The 19,410-nt window shown below is 50.5% G+C and overlaps 1 protein-coding gene across 9 annotated transcripts; it reads right to left on the bottom strand.

Moving 5' to 3' along the window:
- Positions 1 to 210: 210 nt before the first annotated feature.
- On the bottom strand, positions 211 to 19,390 carry KIF23 (kinesin family member 23). Of its 9 annotated transcripts, none has more exons than XM_086849594.1 (24): positions 19,285 to 19,390; positions 18,882 to 18,942; positions 17,164 to 17,292; positions 16,417 to 16,522; positions 15,482 to 15,618; positions 14,040 to 14,149; positions 13,102 to 13,272; positions 12,101 to 12,142; positions 11,164 to 11,276; positions 10,804 to 10,925; positions 10,330 to 10,432; positions 9,930 to 10,009; positions 9,724 to 9,843; positions 7,968 to 8,127; positions 6,873 to 7,040; positions 6,466 to 6,623; positions 6,042 to 6,215; positions 5,203 to 5,382; positions 4,353 to 4,625; positions 3,125 to 3,355; positions 2,500 to 2,582; positions 1,950 to 2,019; positions 1,588 to 1,658; positions 211 to 858 (listed from the first exon to the last, which is right to left on the bottom strand). In XM_086849594.1, exons 1-24 carry the CDS (start codon positions 19,293 to 19,295, stop codon positions 843 to 845), a joined length of 2,889 nt encoding a protein of 962 aa, XP_086705720.1. In that variant the 5' UTR covers positions 19,296 to 19,390; the 3' UTR covers positions 211 to 842. The 9 variants fall into 9 exon arrangements, with proteins under 9 accessions (XP_086705720.1, XP_086705719.1, XP_086705722.1 ...); XM_086849593.1 differs by having other exon boundaries at positions 18,882 to 18,945; XM_086849596.1 differs by lacking the exon at positions 12,101 to 12,142.
- Positions 19,391 to 19,410: the final 20 nt, after the last annotated feature.

A 19,410-nucleotide genomic window follows, 5' to 3' on the forward strand; every position in this document is an offset into this window, starting at 1 on the left:
GCGGGATGGGAATGCTGGTGCCACGCTGACACCTCGTGGAGAAAACGCTCGTTGCAATCCCGGCGCTCCAGGGATTTTTGGGATCAGTTTTGGTGGGAATTGGAGGATAAAATAGCGCCCGTCCCGAGCAGATCCCGGGATTCAACATCCCAAAATCCCGCCTCCGATCCCGGCTTTCCGCAGAGCCCCTCGGAATTCCTGGGAAGAGGCTTCGGAATAAAAGGATTTATTGAACACAGGGACACACAGAGAGCCGATTCCCACCCCATCCGTGAGGAATTCCCCTTTTCCCCCCATTCCCAACTGTAAAACATCCCAGAATTCCCAAAGCAGGCGGAAAGGGAATTCCCGCTGCTCCCAGGATTTCTGAGGGACTCTGGAATGTTCCGGCAGCTCAGTGACACCTTCAATATCCCAACTTCCTTCTCGCCAGGAGGAACCCATATTCCCGGGTTTTTCCTGGCTCTGGTAAAATCGGGAATGGCCAAAAACACCCTTAAAGTGCTGGACTGCAGCTCGGGTCTCCCAAAAGAGAGGGAATGACCGGAAAAGATGGATTTGGGACCAAAAAAAACTGGGAAAAAGCTGGAAAAATCTCCCAGGGAAAAGCCCGGTGGCTCTGTACGGATCCAGCTCCATTTGGAATTCCAGAGGGACCTTTAGGATTTCCCTAAATCTATGGAAAAGATCAGATCCGTCCAGAATTTCTTTGGGATCGCCTACGGAAGCGTTTCCCGGCTTCCCAAAAAACCTCTGGGAATGAGCACAAAGCGGTTCCTGAGGAGCAGCAGCAGCGGAGAATTCCTCAGGCCGGGAAAATCCAGGATTCCAGCAGGAAAAGCTCAGGGTTTCCTGCGCCTGCAATGGGAAAGAGCCACAGGGAATTTTCGGGAGTCATCCGGGGGAATTCTGGGATTGGCCGAGCCCCCATTCCCCATTCCCGGGGTTTCGCATTCCCAAATCCCACACACCTCCCAGAAAATCCAAACGAATCCAAGGAAACACCAAGGAATCCCGGGTTTTCCTTGGATTTTTAGACAGCGGGAGCAGCAAACCAATTCCAGCTGGAATCCAATTCCTCAGGTCCCTCTTCCCAGGGGAAATTTGGGATTCCCCAATGGATAACGAGGGGTGGAAGGGAGAGGGAATCCAGGGAAATCCCGCTGCCATTCCCAGCCCTATTCCAGTCGGGAATGAAGGCCCAAAGTGGGAAGGGCAGTGAAGTTGGGGGAAAACATTCCCAAAGTTTTGTCGGGAAAGAATTCCAGGGCTGGAATTCCCAGGGTTGCCTTAGCAGTAATTTGGGAATGGGAATTCTCCGCTTCCTTAGCGGCTCCACGCAGTTGGAATTTCAGCAGGAATTCCGCCGCAATTCCCTCTTCCCACAGGGAACTGGAATCCCAAGAAACCGGAAGCTCCTGATCCTGAGAAGTTGGAATTCCCCAATGGATAATGAGAGGTGTAAGGGGCAGGAAAGGGAATCCAGGGAATTCCTGATATTCCAGCTGGGAATGCAAACCCCAAAAGGGCAGGGAGGGAGAAAACATTCCCGGAGATTTGTCGGGAAAGAATTCCAGGAGCACTCACTTGGGCTGGGCGTGGTGCTGGAATCCTGGGCCCAGCGCCGATCCCGCCCTCATCTCCACGGCCACGGAGCACTGGGAATACACCAAGGTCAGGAGCCACGCTTCCCACAATTCCCAACACTCCCAGAATTCCCAGCACTCCCAGCATTCCCCACACTCCCAGCACTCCCAGAACTCCCAGAATTCCCAACACTCCCAGCAATCCCAGCACTCCCAGCAATCCCAACACTCCCACCTCCCCATCCAGAGGCCTTTGAATCCCCGTTCCCGGAATGCCCAAGGCCAGGAATGCCAGGATTGGGATGAGCCCAAGTTCCCTCCCAGCCCGGAATTCCGGGATCCCGGAGAGCATTCCCAGCTCACCCTGGTTTCCACGTCTGTGCATTCCGAGCCCGCAGGGTCGGGGTCGGGCGGGGACGAGCGGCGCTTCCGCCTGGAACGGGAATTTGCGGAATTATGGCTCAAAGCTCCTGGAATTTGCCGCATTCCAACCCTGGGAAAGCTCCTTCGCCTTCCTCAAGAAATCTGGGATGCAGCAGCTCCGGCATCCATCGATTTCTCCAAGTTCTGGGATTTCAAACTGGATTTTCCCATTGGATCATCCGGCCTGGAAGAGCCTCGTGCGTTCCCAGCACGCTCCCAGAATTCCAGAGGCTCCAATTAAAGGTTCCACCACTGGAATTCTGGGAATTCCAAAAGCTCAAATGAAAGGATGATTGAAATTTTGGGAATCCCAGGATTTCAGGAGCTCCAATTAAAGGTTTTATCATTGGAGTTTTGGGAATTGCAGGATTCCAGAGGCTCCAATGAGAGGACGATTGGAGTTTTGGGAATTGCAGGATTCCAGAAGCTCCAATGAAGGGTTCCACCAGTGGAATTTTGGGAATTGCAGCATTCCAGGGGCTGGACTCACCCGGTGGGAGATTCCTGCCGGAGCGTCTCGATGTCGGTGAACTGCACGGCTTGGCCCCCACCCCGGGTCTTGAACACGTCCCCCTGGAACGGGAAAAGGACACGGAAAAGCGGGATTGGGATGGGAACGACACCGGGATCCATCCCGGAATTCCAGCCCAAAGAGATACGGACACACATCGCTCCTCCCGTTTCTGCCAATGGATTTGGGCCTTTTTCCATAGGAAAATGCATAAATCACGGGATTCATGGGATGCCAAAAATCATGGGATCCACAAACCATGGGATTCATGGATCATGGGATTTACGGTCATGGGATCCCAACAAATAATGGAATCCCATAAATCTCGGGATCCACAAATCACAGAACCCAACCACGACAACTCCCAACTGAATTTTGGCCATTCCGACACAACATTCCCAGGATTCCTGAGATTCCCGGGATTCCTGAGTCACACTGATGAGCTCAGTTGGGATCTCAACCCTGTCCCCAGCCCAGAGCTGGACAGTCCAGGAATTCCTTTAATTAACCTTATTTTAGCTATTAAATTTAATTATCCCTAAAAGAGTAATTTAAACCGAATTTCAGCCATTCCAACGCCACATTCCCAACATTCCCAAGGTACCTTGATGAGCTTGGTCTGGATCTCGCCGTCGGAGGCCAGCTCCTGGTGGGTCAGCAGGTAGCGGTCGCAGCGGGCCAGGGCGCGCTCGCTCGGCGCCTCCACTGTGATGGCCCTGGGCACGCGCGGCTGCAGCAGCGTCTCCGTGGGCACGTGCCCGGCCGGCCGGTGATCCACCCAGCGCTCGCCGGCACTGCGGGAACGCCGCGGCCGCAGCGGCGCCACCGGAACAGCCTGGAATGATGGGAAGGATGGGAATGATGGGAATGGGCACTAGGAATTGGGAATGGGCACTGGGAATGGCAGGGATGGGGCCCATGATCCACCCAGCGCTCGCCGGCGCTGCGGGAACGCCACAGCGGCGCCACCGGAACAGCCTGGAATGATGGGAGTGGGTTGGGAATGGGCACTGGCAATGATGGGAATGAGCACTGGGAATGGGCACTGGGAATGGGCACTGGGAATGGCAGGGATGGGGGCCATGATCCACCCAGCGCTCGCCGGCACTGAGGGAACGCTGCGGCCGCAGTGGCGCCACCAGAACAGCCTGGAATGATGGGAATGATGGGAATGGGCACTGGGAATGGGCACTGGGAATGGCAGGGATGGGGCCCATGATCCACCCAGCGCTTGCCGGCACTGCGGGAAACCAGGAAAAGAAAAACACGGGGAATGGAAAAAGAAAACACTGGGAAAAGGGAAATGCCAGGAAAAGGAAATGCCAGGAAAGGGCAAACACAAGGAAAAGGCAAACACCGGGAAAAGGGAAACACCGGGAAAAGGGAAATGCCAGGACAAACATGAGCACAGCCAGGGCTAGAGCAGAGTGTGACCACCTCAGAGCTCCCTAAAAGTGGGAATTCTCAACTTCCAAGGAAAATCCAAACACCAGGAGGGCGGCCAGGCTCAGCCTGGGACCAGCAGGACACGGCAGGGACAGCTCTGCTCAACGGAAAGCTGGGCTCAGGGCACGGAACCTTTAAACTAGGATCAGGGCACGGAACCTTTAGCCTGGGCTCAGGGCACAGAGCATTTAGCCTGGGCTCAGGGCATGGAACCTTTAGGCTGGGCCCAGGGCACAGAACCCTTAGTCTGGGCTGAGGGCACAGAACCTTTAAACTGGGATCAGGGCATGGAGCATTTAGGCCGGGCTCAGGGCACAGAGACTTTAAACCGGGCTCAGGGCATGAAACCTTTAGGCTGGGCTCAGCCCCACTAGGCCAGGACTAACCCTGCAGCACGAATCCTCTTCCTGCTCTAGCTCCTCTCTGTCCCTGGGCAGCTCCAGCACTCGGCTCCAGCACATCCCTCTCCTGCGGGCCGAGCCCGGCTCCGCTCCCGCCATATTCCCGGATTTGGGAGTGGCGGCTGGCTGGCGGGAAGGGCCGCGCTGCTCCCACTCCAGCACACAGGAGGCCACCGAGATGCTGCTGCAGGAGTTGGAGCGCCGGGGCACCCGCGGGGCCTCCTGGCTGGCCCCCGGCTCCGCGGGGTCACCACGGCTCTGGGGAGAAGGGAGAGAGCGGTGAGAGCCGGGGACAGGGAGATCCAGGGAATTCCCCTTCCTATGGATAGCGGGAGGTGGGAGAACGGATGAAGAACAAACAGGGAATTCCAGCTGCTCCGGCTCGGGGCTCAGACTTCAGCAGGGTCAGCACAGCTCTGGGGAGAAGGGAGAGGTCAGTGAGACGCAGGAGACTCCAAGCAAGCAGGGACAGACAGATCCAGGGATTTCCCGTTCCTATGGGAATGTGGGAGGTGGGAGAACGGATAAACAGTGAACAGAGACAAGGAATTCCAAGCTGCTCCAGCTCTGTCCCCAACTTCAGCAGGGTCACCACAGCTCTGGGGAGAAGGGAGAGGTCGGTGAGACACAGGAGACTCCAAGGAAGCAGGGACAGACAGATCCAGGGATTTCCCATTCCTAAGGGTATCGGGAGGTAGGAGAATGGATAAAGAACAGGACACAGGGAATTCCAGCTGCTCCAGCTCTGGGCTTGGGGGCTACTAATGAGCCAAATCCCTGCACCTCATCCCTAAAATGCTGTTCCCTGCAGGCAGCAGCTTTGGGAGGGACTCACGGGCGCGGGGGACGGAGACACGGATCTCGGGAGAGGCTTTTCCCGCTCCCTTTCCCGGGAAGGCCTCTCCGGCCGCTCAGCTCTGGGCTCGGTGACGATGGCCTTGAGCTGCTTCAGCTTCTCGTCCTTCACCCACAGCTTGTTCTGCATCTCCAGCTGCTTGGCTGCAACCCGCCGCTCCTGGGGGGACAAGCCATGGAAAACATGGAATTGCTGAGGCTGGAGAGGTGAGTGCAGCCAGCCCAGAGCCCCCAGTGCCATGGCCAGGTGTTCCAGGATACCTGCAGGGAGGCCATTCCAAACCTCCCTCCCTGGGCACTTCCAGTGGTAACAATCCTTTCCAGGAGGGAATTTTCCTGGTGTCCACCCTGAGCCTGCCCTGGCCCAGCCTGAGGCTCTTCCCTCTCCTCCTGTCCCTGGGAGCAGAGCCCAACCCCCCTGGCTGTTCCGTTCCATTCCATTCCATTCCATCCCATCCCATTCCTCTCCCCTCAGTTATTTTCCTTTTTCCTTTTTCCTTTTTCCTTTTTCCTTTTTCCTTTTTCCTTTCCTTTCCTTTCCTTTCCTTTCCTTTCCTTTCCTTTCCTTTCCTTTCCTTTCCTTTCCTTTCCTTTCCTTTCCTTTCCTTTCCTTTCCTTTCCTTTCCTTTCCTTTCCTTTCCTTTCCTTTCCTTTCCTTTCCCCTTTCCTTTCCTTCCCCTCAATCCCTTTCCCAGCACCTCCACCAGCACAAACAGCAATTCCCACCCCGCAATCCCCACCCAGACCAAGGAAACACCATTCCCTCCAGAGCTCCCCAAATCCCCAAATCCAGCTCCATCCCGCTTTTCCCACACTCACACATTCCTTCTCCCACTTGAGGGAGGTCTCGGCCACCATTCCCTGCAGCCTGGCCTCCAGCCTCCTCTTATCCGACGCCTGCCGCTGCAGCTTCTGGCTCTTGCTCTCCAGCTCCTGCTGCAGGTTCCTCTTGTCCTCCTCGTAAATCGTGGCCGTCTTCTCCAAGATCTCCATCTGCAGGAAGAGAGGAATTTCCTGGGAACACACAACCCTTTAATCCAGGAATTCCTGCTTGTGTTTCTCCCCCGTTTTCCATCCGGAACCGCTCAGTTTGGTGTTTTAAAAGCTTTCCCTCCTAACAAATCCTGGGAAATCTTTGGTTAAAAATTCCCCCCGAATGTTTATTCCTGATGGCGAGGGATTTGCCAAGTGATCCATAAAATATAAAAACCAGGGATTTGTGCTCCAGGATGACCCCGCTGACCTTGTACTCCAAGGTTTTAATCTTCTTCTCCAGCCTCTCCATCTCCGTCCTCTGCCCTGTGATGGTTTTCTCCTTCTCAGCCAGTTTTCCCTGGATATAATTTTCCTTGGATGCCACACTGGAGTCAAACTCTTGCAGCATCGTTTTGAAGGCAAGAACTGGAAGAGAACCGGGATATTTCCCATTTTATCTTCTCCCTTTTTCTCCAAAACATCCAAAGCTCTTTTTTTTCCCAACAACTCTAAAGCCTAAAATTCCTCTAAAAAAATAGAAAAAAGTTTGAAACGGCCAATCTGAACAAAAAAAAAACGGGACAAAAAAAAAAAAAAAGGGGATCCTTTGAGGAATAATAAAGGCACCAAATGGGAATTTTTGCCCTGATGATCCCATTTGGGATGAATTCCCACCGTTTTTGGCGAATTCCTCTGCCAGCATCTGCCTCATTTTGTGTCGCTGCTCCAGGGTCTCGATCAGTTTTGGGAGCGTTTGGTCGTCGTTGATATCCAGGAGCTCGCAGGAAGGCAGGGGAGGGAAGCTCTGGAAAAAGAGCTCGGCAGCAGATTGCTCCTCTGGTCCTGCAGGGTGGGAAAATCCCAATGGATAGGGATGGTGGAAAAATGGGAATGGTTGAGGGGAGCTACAGGTTTCCATAGGTGATGGGAAAGGTTTAAATGTGACATCCTGGATATTCCTTGTTTTCCTAAAAGCTGGTCCCGACCATCCAGGAAGATCCCACAATTTCCTGGCAATATTGGGACCATGGATTCATCCCAATCCCGCAGAATTCCTTGGAAATCTCCACGGGGACGCTGCAGAAGGAAGAGCAGCAGCTCCCGGGGCACTGAGGTTCCTCTGGCACAGTCAAGGCTCAGTGGAATCGGTTTAAAATTTCATTCCCAGCCTTTAATTCCTAATGGAAAACTCTGCTGGAATCATGGAATGGTTTGGGTTGGAAAGGACATTAAAAGTGATTCTACTCCATGGGCAGGGACACTTCCAGGGATCCAGGGGCAGCCACAGCTGATCTGGGAATTCCAACCCAGCTCCTCCCCACCCTCACAGCCGGGAATTCCTTCCCAATATCCCATCCAACCTCTGGAGCCATTCCCTGTGTCCTCTCCCTCCATCCCTTATCCCAAATCCCTCTCCAGCTCTCCTGGAGCCCCTTCAGGCCCTGCAAGGGGCTCTGAGCTCTCCCTGGATCCTTCCCTTCTCCAGGGGAACATTCCCAGCTCTCCCTGGATCCTTCCCTTCTCCAGGGGAACATTCCCAGCTCTCCCTGGATCCTTCCCTTCTCCAGGGGAACATTCCAGCTCTCCCAGCCCGGCTCCAGAGGGGCTCCCGAGGAGCCCAGGCTGAAACTGAGGAGCCCAAGGAGCCCGGGATGAGCCCGAGGAGCCCAGGCTATGCCCGAGGAGCCCCAGCCGAGCCCAAGGAGCCCAAACTGAGCCCGAGGAGCCCCAGCCATGCCCGAGGAGCCCAATCCATGCCCCAGCCCTCACCTGCTGCCACAGGGCCGCCCCGGAGCTGCAGCTTGCGGGAGAGCTCCTCGCGGAAGGCCTGGTTGCGCAGGCGCCGCCCCGGCGTCAGCCCGCACAGGGGCCGGTCCACGGGCCGGGCCACCTCCACCTCCTGCGTCATCTCGGCAAAGCGCATCACTTGCTGCAAGGCAACGGGGGGTGATGGAACACAGAAACCTCATCAGTGGCTCGGCAAAAGAGTCTGAAAACAGGGAGCCCGTAGTGGAGACAGAAATGAGAGCTGGGTTTGAGACACAGATCCCAAGCCAACAGCTGGAGGAGAATCCCTGCTGGTTGAACGATCCCCTTCTGCTGACAGAAGGGAACCCAAAGGTGGAAGCAGCAGGAGGAGAATTTGAAGAGCAGCTTTTAGAGTTTAAAACGGAAAAGTGTGATGTGTTGGGGTCAGAGATGCAAGGTATTCACCTTTATCTGTGATGCCTAACTCTGACACCCAAGAAAACACCGAATTTCATGGAATACCATGAAAATAACTGCTAAATAGAAAAACTGAGAGTGGCAGTGTGGAAATTAGAGAGTTTTCTAAAGTCACTGGGTGAAAAAGTTTAGAGTTTAAACTAGTTTAGAAAACAAAAGACAAGATGGAGGATTTAAAGTGTTGTCTCTTTTTCTTCTGTAGGTTTTTGGGTAATTATGAGTGATTGGATAAAGAAATTCCCAGTGCAGCACACAGGTGTGGGGTCATTGGGTCACTAACAAAAACAGTTTACTTGGCATTTGTTAATTGGGTAAATAGAAATATAAAAAAACCTTGAAGGAGTTCTTTATTAGCCATTTCGCACCTTTCTGTCTCAGTGCACATGTAATGCAGATAAAAGAGGAGTAAAGAACACAGAAAAAGAGAATTTTGCCTCTCTCCCATCAGTCTCAGCCTGAGGGGGAAACAGAACCCAGCCACCAGGACAGAAATGCAGCAGTTCCTATAGGCTGTGTGTAAATCCTATAGGAGCTGGGTCACTGCTGGTTACTGGGAATTAGAACATTCTAGAAAGGGAGAATGGATTGTAACAAGAACTTGGCTCTCTTCATTTCTCTTCATTTCCTTCCCCTCTCTCTCTCTCTCCCCTTAATTACCTTCTGCCCTCACGCTCTCAGCCCCTCTCCCCTCTCTGTCCCTCTTTGGGCACGATCACGCTGGGGCTGGCAGCGCAAACGGATCTCTTCCACCTCCCACTTAAATAATAAATAACATTATAATGTTATTATAATATTATAATTATATAGTATATATAATTATAATATATATTATATTATTATAATATTATAATGTATATATATTATAGATATTAATATCATTAAACAATAAACTGATTATCCCAAGGGCAGCCTGGCTTGGAGAAGTCTCGCCTGTTTTACTCCTACACACTGGGAGAAAACGCCCAGAGCCAGGATGGGAGCAAGGAGGAATGAGGGGGCTGAAATAGCTGCAGGAGACCCAAAAGCTTGGGCAGGGACAGCTGGAATTCTTGGAGCAACAGGGATTAAATATTGAAATACGGCTCTGTGGAATTCTGTGAGGGAGGAAAACCTTTCCCACTTTCCAAGCAAGGAGCAGGTGCAATTTGAATAGGAAAGACTTGGAGAGTGGATTTATCTCAAAAAGTTGCAATTGAAGCGCTCAAGCGACAATTATAATTCCTTCTATTTCCTGGAGTGGGATAATCCAGGGAAAAACAGGAAAAGAAGAGCAGGAGGGAACGGGGAAAAGGGAACTCACCAGGCTTTCCTCGTAGTCCTCAGCCTTGGGATTCACACACACGATCATCCGGACTTTCCCTTCTCCGTCGAAATAGTTCTTGAAGAGATGAGTCAGTTTGGAATCTCTGTATGGAACCATCTGGAATGAAGGCCAGGGAAAAGCCAGTGAGTTTTCCTTCTCCGGGTGAGGCATTCCGAGGGGGATCAGGGAAGGGCTGAACAAACCTTGTTCGTTCCGTACAATTGGTTCTCCCGCAGAACCTCGATGCACGTCCTCAGCGTCATCAGTGACTGGTTGATATTCCCTAAAAAAGGCAAACACAAGGAAAAAAAAAAATTAAAAAAAAAAATAATCCACGAGCAGCTCTTGAATCAGATTCCCAAATTCTCCAGGAGAATAAATTGCCTAATTAAGGATATTTGTTAGTAAGTGCTCTATTTAGCTGAGGTGGCAGAAGTGCTGTTGCAAACTTGTGCTTTCCAAGATTTGAGGTCATCAAATCCAAACTGATCCTAACAGAGCGCTTCAAGAATTCCTGGGATTCTTCCCACGGAGAGAGGATTAGCAGGGGGGTTAATGAGGGGGGAGGTTAATGAAGGGAGTTAATGAGGGGGGTGCTCCTACCTGCCTCCCGCAGCCGGCTCCCCTCGGCTTTGGTCCTGGTGGTTCTCTCACTTCCCGCCAGATCCACCAGGGACAGCTGGCTCAGTGTGATCTGCTCCTTTTCCTGGGATACAGAAGGAATCCTGGATCCCTCCACACCCCCTGGAAAGCCCCATCCCAAAGGCCAATTCCGAAGGAAGTGCTGGAGACGAGCTCAGAGGGCTTGGCACAGCCCAGGGAGCAGCACAGATTTTTTTTGGGAAGTCGGGCAGATCCCTTCTCCCTCGGGATTGAAAGCTGTTGGATCATCCCAATTCCCAACGTTTTAGATTCCCAGACAAAGGAAAAGGTGGAAAACAGAAGGAATCGGAAGCTTCGCCCTCCGTTTTAACACCAAAATTTATGATTATTCCTCATAATCCTCATAATTTTGCCTCCAAACTTGAGGCAGGAGGCAAATCCCATGAAATTCTCCTGGAATGACCCGGAGCTCACCTGGAGCACGTTGTCCCCGTCCGCATCCAGAGGAGCCTGCGCCAGTTTGATGATGAAGACGGAGTGGGAGCGGCTGGATTCCCGGTTCAGCTGCGTGTTGGCGATGCGCCGCTTCTTCTGCCCTGCTCGCACAACCCAAAATTCCCAACGTTTGGCAACAAAATTCCCGCTGCTTTCCCGCCGTCCCCGCCTCCTCCAGCGCTAGGCCGTGAGGGATTTCACATCACGGGGAATGGGGAGGCCCTAAATGCCCAGAGAAGCCGTGGATGCTCCAGGCCGAGGATCCAGCGGAATTTCCTTGCTGATGGATCACGTGTAAGGTTTGAGGGATCAGCCCAGAATTCCAAGATTTTTTTTTACCTCTCCAAAAGACTTCGAAAGCTTCCTCCGTGGATTTGACCTCCACTTCGGTGCAGCCCGTCACGTACATGTTGTGGTTCTGGTCTTCCCGGAGGATTTTGGACTGGGGAGGTCTTTGGGATAGCGGGAAAGAGGGAAAACAAATAAATTTTGTTTATTTATTTATGACAGTGGAGCTCCCTGTGCAGCTTCCGGCCATGCGGGTTTTCTCAGGGGGGAAAAATTTCAGGGGGAAAAGGTCAAAAGTTTGGAGGGAAAATTTCAGAATTTGGAGGGGAAATGTCAAAAGGGGGGAAAAAAGGTCAAAATTCAGGGGGAACAGGTCAAAAATCCTGAGGGGAAAAGGTGAAAACTCTGAGGGAAAATGGTCAAAAATTGTGAGGGGAAAAGGTCAAAATTCTGAGGGGAAAAGGTAAAAAATTCAAGGAGAAAAGGTCAAAATTTCAGAGGAAAAATTCAGAGTTTGGAGGGAAAACATCACAAGGGGGGAAAAAAAGGTCAAAATTCAGGGGGAACAGGTTAAAAATCTGAGGGGAAAAGGTGAAAAATCCTGAGGGGAAAAGGTTAAAAATAAAGGGGGAAAAGGTGAAAAATCCTGAGGGGAAAAGGTGAAAAATCCTGAGGGGAAAATGTCAAAACTCTGAGGGAAAATGGTCAAAAATTGTGAGGGGAAAAGGTCAATTTTCCATATAAAAGCTGGAAGAGGGAGTACAGGACATGGACACACAGGCAGGATTAGTGACACTCCAGCTACTGCTCAAAATTAGCAGCTATTTAATTGCAATTAATTGCTTTGGTGGCAGCTATTGCTGTTCTACAAGCACACAGAAGCAAGGAGAGCATCCTAGATTTCCTAGGAAAGCGAGGCAGGGAATTTTCTGCTTCTACTCGAGGGAAGGAGCGCTGGAATAACGGGAATAAGACATTGGACACATACACAAAGTCTCCATTTCTCACAGGGGTGTTGCAACTGTTCCACCTACCAAAAAAAAACGGGGAAAAAAATATTAAATCCTTGATTTCTGCCTCAAGTTTTTGCACACTGAAGCTTCCAGAGGGATAAATAATCCTGGATTAAAATTTTATTTTTTTTTTGGATGGGATTTGGGAATAAGCACCAAACCACTGAATGGTTTAAAAGCACTTCCAGAGATTCAAATCCTTGTGGAATGAGGATCCTGGAGACAGCTCCCAGTTTGCTTTGCCCTCGTTAGTCTTTGTTAATCAACCACTCCTTAATGAACACAGGACTGAGGGGCTCCTTTCATGGAGTTGGAATTTCAATCCATGGATTCCAAGAGGAATTTGAAGATTTTTTCCTACTGGTTTTCTACACCACAAGTAAAAATATATATTTTTGGAAAAAAACATCCCTAAAAAATATCCCTAATTCCTGGTTTTGTGGGAATGACTGATATCAAGTGGAGCAATATGGAAACTGGCAGCACCAAACCAGTGTTTTGCACCGTTTCCAGGGGAAAAAAAAGCTATGGAATGGTTTGTTCCAAGTTGAAACCACCTGTTGGAATAGACTGGGAATTTTAGTGGGATAAAATTGCCTAATGCATTAAATGTTTGCTTATTAATCACCCAGCCTAACAAGGAAGGGAGCACCTCAGCCATCAGCACTGCCACGTTCCCGGCTGGATTTCTTTCCATGTATAATAATAACATTATTATTTCCATGTATTTTTAACAGCGATTCCCAGGAATTCTGATCTCCCTAAGCTTAGAACCCAAAAAAAACACGGTGTAGATCCTAAAAAACCCTCCCAAGGATGGGGAACACGGCAATTCCCAAACTCGCTGGGGTCTGACGGGCTCAGAGCAGGAACGGGACACGGAGACACGGCAGCCATTGCTGGCGTCCCCCTCCTCCAGCGCTTTGGCGCCAATCCCCAAGCCCAGGCCGGGCAAATCCCGGAATTCCCGACTCACTTGGGTTTGATGGAGTCGAAGGGAGCCTCCTCCAGCAGGTCGTAGATGTAGTTGTTGTAGATCTCGACGTAGGAGACGAAGACGGCGTAGACGTTGTCCTCGTCCACCTCCTCCGCCCGGCAGCCATCATGGGCGTCGATCATGTCGGCAAAGTCGGGATCCAGCTGCTTCCTGCAGGAAACAACGGGATTTACCACGGGATTCCCCGGCATCTGCAGCCTCGGTGGGGAAATCTGGGATTTATTTATTGTTGTTGTTGTTGCTATTAACATGGCTGAGCGTGGGGTGATATCGGTGTGAAGGTCCCTTGGAAATCCTGAGGGGAAAAGGTAAAAAATTTCTGAGGGGAAAAGGCTGAAAAATCTGAGGGGGAAAGGGCCAAAAATTCTGAGGGGGAAAGGGCCAAAATTTCTGAGGGAAAAGGTCCAAAATTCTGAGGGAAAAGGCTGAAAAATCTGAGGGAAAAGGTAAAAAATTCTGAGGGAAAAGGTAAAAAATTCAGAGGGAAAAGGCTGAAAAATCTGAGGGAAAAGCTAAAAAATTCTGAGGGAAAAGGCTGAAAAATCTGAGGGAAAAGCTAAAAAATTCTGAGGGAAAAGGGCCAAAATTCTGAGGGGGAAAGGGCCAAAATTTCTGGGGGAAAAAACCAAAAATCCTGAGGGAAGGGGTCCAAAATTCTGAGGGGGAAAAAGCAGAAAATTCTGAGGGAGAAGGCCAAAAACTCAGGAATAAAAGCCACGGAATGGCTTCCTCACAGCTGAAATCCTGTTAGAACAGCAGGAAGAGATCGGGAATTCCAACAGGATACAATTCCCTAATTAATCCAATATTTTCCAATTTTCCCCCCAATTTTTCCTTCATTTCTTTCAGGGAAGAGCCCCAGAGCAGCGCATTCCCATTCCTAGGGAATAAATTCCGGTTTTCCCGGAGTCACTCACTTCCCAGCCGGAGTTTTTGGGATGGGCAGAGCCTCTCTCCTCTGGCGTTCCAGCAGAGCCTCCACCTCGCTCTGCACATCCACCCCGTTCTTGTCATCCAGCTTGAAAACCTGAGGGAAAAAACAGGAATTTCTGCCAATTCCAACATCCAGGCGCCGGCCAACAAAGCGTTCTTTGATTAATTAATGAGTCTGATTAGGCTGGGATTAATTTATTATTAATTCCACGCCCCTCGCTGGTGCTCGATCCAGCAAGATCTGAGAGAAACGATTAGGGAAATGGTTTAGGAAAGCTCCCAAGGATGAGAATTCCAGGTTTATTTTGGTGTATTTTTAGGCAGCACAAGTGCACACCTTTGGAAAAAATGTCTCTAATTTCACCAGGAGATAATCAGTTTTTGGTTTTGTGGGAATTGCTGATATCAAGTGGAGAAATATGGAAATATGGAGCACCAAACCAGTGTTTTTCAGTGTTTCCAGGGAAAAAATAATCCATGGAATGGCTTCTTCCATGTTGAAATCACCTGGTGGAACAGCAGGAATAGACTGGGAATTCCAGTGGCATACAACTGCCTAATTAATTAGAGATCTGCTTATTAATCACCCATCCTAATGAGAAAGGGAACACCTTGCCATCGTTACTGAAACTGGAAAATAGCGAAAAAATACTGGAAAATATTGAAAAGTACTGAAAAAAATACTGAAAAATACTGAAGAAAAATACTGAAAAATATTGAAAGAGTAATGAAAAAATATGGAAAAAAACCCTGAAAAATTCTGAAAAAATACTGCAAAATACTGGGAAAAAACCCTGAAAAAAATTACTGAAAAATATTGAAAAATACTGAAAAAAAATACTGAAAAATACAGAAAAACCCCCTGACAAAGTCCTGTAAAAATCCTGAAAAATGCAGAAAAAAATCCTGAAAAAATACAGAAAAAAGTCTGAAAAAAATACTGGTTGAAAAAAATAATTAAAAAATCCTGAAAAAAAAATTACTGGAAAATATTGAAAAATCCTGAAAAGGATACTAAGAAAATACTGAAAAAATAAAAAAAAAAAAAAACAGAAAAAATAATGAAGAATTCTGAAAAATAATCTGAAAAAATACTGCAAAACACTGGGAGAAAAACATGAAAAAATACTGAACAATACAGAAAAAAAATACAGAAAAATTATTATGAAAAAATACAGAAAAAAACCCCAGAAAAATATAGAAAAAATTCTGAAAAAATTCCTGCCTGGATTCCAAGTGTTTTTAACAGATTTTTCCAAGGATGGCCTTGAGGAACAAGCACCAACCCACTCGAGAACCATTCCCAGAAATCCAAACCCTTTTGGAATGAGGACCCCGGAGCTGGGATTTTTCCTCTTCCGATCCCTCCGGCGCGGGGTTTGGAGCACAAATCCATGGATTTGGGGAGGATTTGGGAGTCACTCACGAATCTCTTGGCCTGGAAGGGGCCGATGCTGTTGAAGATCATGGCCAGGCAGCGGGGCAGGAGCCCCCCGTCCCCGGGAGATCCCGTCATGGTGTGCGTCTTCCCGCTGCCCGTCACTCCGTAGGTGAACAGGAGACCTGGGAATGCCGGGAAAAGGGAGAAATCGAGGGAATGTTCCAGGCTGGATGGGGCTCGGAGCACCTCGGGATGGCGGGATGGGATGAGATTCCCGTAGGTTTGATGGTTTTTGGTGTGATGGGTGTTTTTTGGAGTTTGTTGGGTTTTTTTGGGAGTTGAAAATGGGCTTTGCTAAAAGCCTGGAATTCTGAATTCCCAGTTTGCACCTCCCACAAACTGCTGGGAGAAACTGGGAGAAGGGTTTGGATGCATAATCCATGGAATTCCAGGGACACATCCTGCTAAGGCAGCTTGCTCCAACAACACTTCCATGGCACTGCATCATCCATTCCCATCCCAAGATTCCAGAAGGTTCCAGGGGTGTTGTGTGAGGAGCTGAGCCACAATTCCAACCAAACCTTGGGAACACTGGATCATCCATTCCCACCCAAAGAATTCCAGGATTCCAGAAGGTTCCAGGGGTGTTGTAAAAAGAGCTGAGCCACAATTCCAGCCAAACCTTGGGAGCACTGAATTCCCATTCCCCCCCAGAGCATCCCAGGGCTGCCATTCCATAAGGAGCTCCCTCGGGAATGGCCTCCTCCCAGCTGACACCTCATCAGGAACAATCTGGGAATTCCAGTGGGACACAATTCCCTAATCAATCCATTCTCTGCCAGGTTTTTATCCCGATTTTTCCTTCATGCCAGGAGCCCGGGAGAGACACGAGGAGCCGAGCCCCGATTCCAGAGGAACCTTGGGATGGGGGCAATCCCGGGAATGGGAAGGGGAGTTCTGGGAATGGGAATTGCTCTCACCATTCTTTCCACGGATCAGATCCTCCACCAGCGGTTTGGCCACCACGTCAAAGAGCTCCTTCTGCTCCACCAGCGTCCCAAAAACTTCCTTGAAGGAATACTGGGTCTGCAAAAAATTCCAGGGAAAAAAATTCCCACATCCAGAGCGATCCCACAGAGTGGAGAATTCCCAAAAAAAGCTGGGATTTCCTTGGAGTTCTGCCCGGAATCCAAGCCAAGGAACATCCACAGTGGGGCTGATTCCTCTCGGGATTTTATTTTGGATCTTGAGATTTTGGTTGGAAATTCCCGGCTGGTTTTATTGTTTTTTAAGGAATTGTTTTAATGGAGTTCCAGGGGAATTCCAGTGGCATTCCAGGGAATTCCAAGGGGTCCCAGGGCCGTTCCAGGAGATCCCAGGGCCATTCCAGGCCCATTCCAGAGAATTCCAGGCCATTCCAGGGGATCCCAGAGCATGCCAGGGGATCCCAGGGCCATTCCAGGGAATCCCAGGGCTATTCCAGGCCATTCTAGGGGATGACAGGTCCATTCCAGGGGATTCCAGACCATTCCAGGGAATCCCAGGGCTATTCCAGGCCATTCCAGGGGATGCCAGGCCCATTCCAGGGGATTCCAGACCATCCCAGGGCTATTCCAGGCCGTTCCAGGGGATTCCAGGCCCATTCCAGGGGATCCCAGACCATTCCAGGGGATCCCAGATCCATCCCGGGCGCATCCCAGGGAATTCCAGGTGGGAATGGCGCTCACCTCGCGGTACTCGCCGTTGCGGCAGACGCGGAAGGCCTCGGGCGGGTGCAGCTGCACCGCGGTGTCACTGACGACCTCGATGCAGCACTCGTGATCCGCACGGCTCAGCGGCCGCACCCGGCAGTACACCTGGGGGGGAATAACGGGAATAACCACGGGATAAACAACGGGAATAACGGGATAAACAATGGGATAAACGGCAGTACACCTGGGGGGGAATAACGGGAATAACGGGATAAACAACGGGAATAATGGGATAAACAATGGGATAAATGGCAGTACACCTGGGGGAAATAACGGGAATAACCACGGGATAAACAACGGGAATAGCGGGATAAACAACGGGAATAACGGGATAAACAACAGGAATAATGGGATAAACAATTGGATAAACAGCAGTACACCTGGGGGAAATAACGGGAATAACCACGGGATAAACAACAGGAATAACGGGATAAACAATGGGATAAACGGCAGTACACCTGGGGGAAATAACGGGAATAACCACGGGATAAACAACGGGAATAGCGGGATAAACAACGGGAATAACGGGATAAACAACGGGAATAACGGGATAAACAATGGGATAAATGGCAGTACACCTGGGGGGGAATAACGGGAATAACCACAGGATAAACAACGGGAATAATGGGATAAACAATGGGATAAACGGCAGTACACCTGGGGGGGAAAAACAACGGGAATAACCATGGGAATGACGGGAATAACAACAGGATAAACAACAGAAAAATAACAGGATAAACAACGGGAATAACCACGGGATAAGCAACGGGAATAACAATGGGAATAACAACGAGAATAACCACGGGAATGATGGGATAAATGGGAGTACACCTGGGGGGAAAAACAACGAGAATAACAATGGTAATAACAACAGGAAAATAACGGGATAAACAACAGGAGTACACCTGGGAAAAACAACGGGAATAACGGAAAAACAACGGGATAAACAATGGGAGTACACCTGGGAAAAAACAATGGGAATAACAATGGGAATAATGGGAAAACAACAGGATAACAATGGCAGTACACCTAGGGAAAAACAACAGGAATAACAATGGGAATGACAGGGAAACAATGGGATAAACAATGGGAAAATAATGGGATAAATGGGAAAACAATGGGAATACACCTGGGGAAAAACAACGGGAATAATGGGAATGATGGGATAAACGGGAAAACAACGGGAGTACACCTGGGAAAAACAACGGGAATGGGAATGGGATAAATGGGAGTACACCTGGAAAAAATGGGAATGGGACAGGGAGTACACCTGGGAAATTGAATAGGAAAAATGGGAGTACACCTGGGAAAAAACAACGGGAATGGGACAGGCAGTACACCTGGAAAACCAGGAATGGGAGCGCAAAAAGTGGGAATGGGACAGGAAGTACACGTGGGAGCAGGAAAAACAACCGGGAATGGGAGCGGGAATGAGCCCGGAGTACACCTGGGAACGGGAAAAAATCCGGGAATAGGACAGGGAAAAACCGTGAAATGGGACAGGGAATGAGCCCGGGAATACACCTGGGAGGGGGGGAAAACCGGGAATGGGACAGGGAATGAGCCTGGAGCAGGGAAAAACCGGGAATAAGCGCGGCAGTACACGTGGAATGAGGGAAACAGGGAATGATCCCGGCAGTAAAAGCGGGAATGCTGGAGGTGGGAATCGGGGGAATTGGGGATGGATTCCTCACCCCCACCGGGTCCCTCAGAGCGGGGTTCGTGCCCTTCCTCGGCCTCCGCGGCGTCCTGGCCCTGCTGAGGGGAGAGAGCCGTGAGGGGACACGGGAAAACTGGGAATGGGGACAGGGGAAAACTGGGAATGGGGAAAACTGGGAATGGGGACACGGGAAAACTGAGAATGGGGAAACGGGAAAGGTGGGAATGGGGACACGGGAAAGGTGGGAACGGGGAAATGGGAAAGGCCGGGAAGCAGCGGCGAGAAGCGGGAGAGGAGAAAGGGGAACGGGGAAAGAGCCGAGGGGAGAACGGGAGGAGCGGGGGGAGCACGGGGATGGGGAGAATCGGGAAGCGAAGGGGAGCCAGCCCGGGGATCCCCCCCCCCGTGCCGCCCCCGGGGGCTGTGGGGTCACTCACGCCGCCTTCATGTCGCGGGTGCCGCCGGCTCTGTCGCGACAGGGCCTGGGGTGGGTCGCGCTCCGGAGCCGGCACCGAGCGGTCGCCGCGCGCCAGCCGCGATTCAAATCCGACCAATCGGAGCGC

This window comes from Cyanistes caeruleus, chromosome 13 (genome assembly GCF_971803275.1).
Source record: "Cyanistes caeruleus chromosome 13, bCyaCae1.hap1.1, whole genome shotgun sequence".
NCBI classification, from domain to species: Eukaryota; Metazoa; Chordata; class Aves; order Passeriformes; family Paridae; genus Cyanistes; species Cyanistes caeruleus.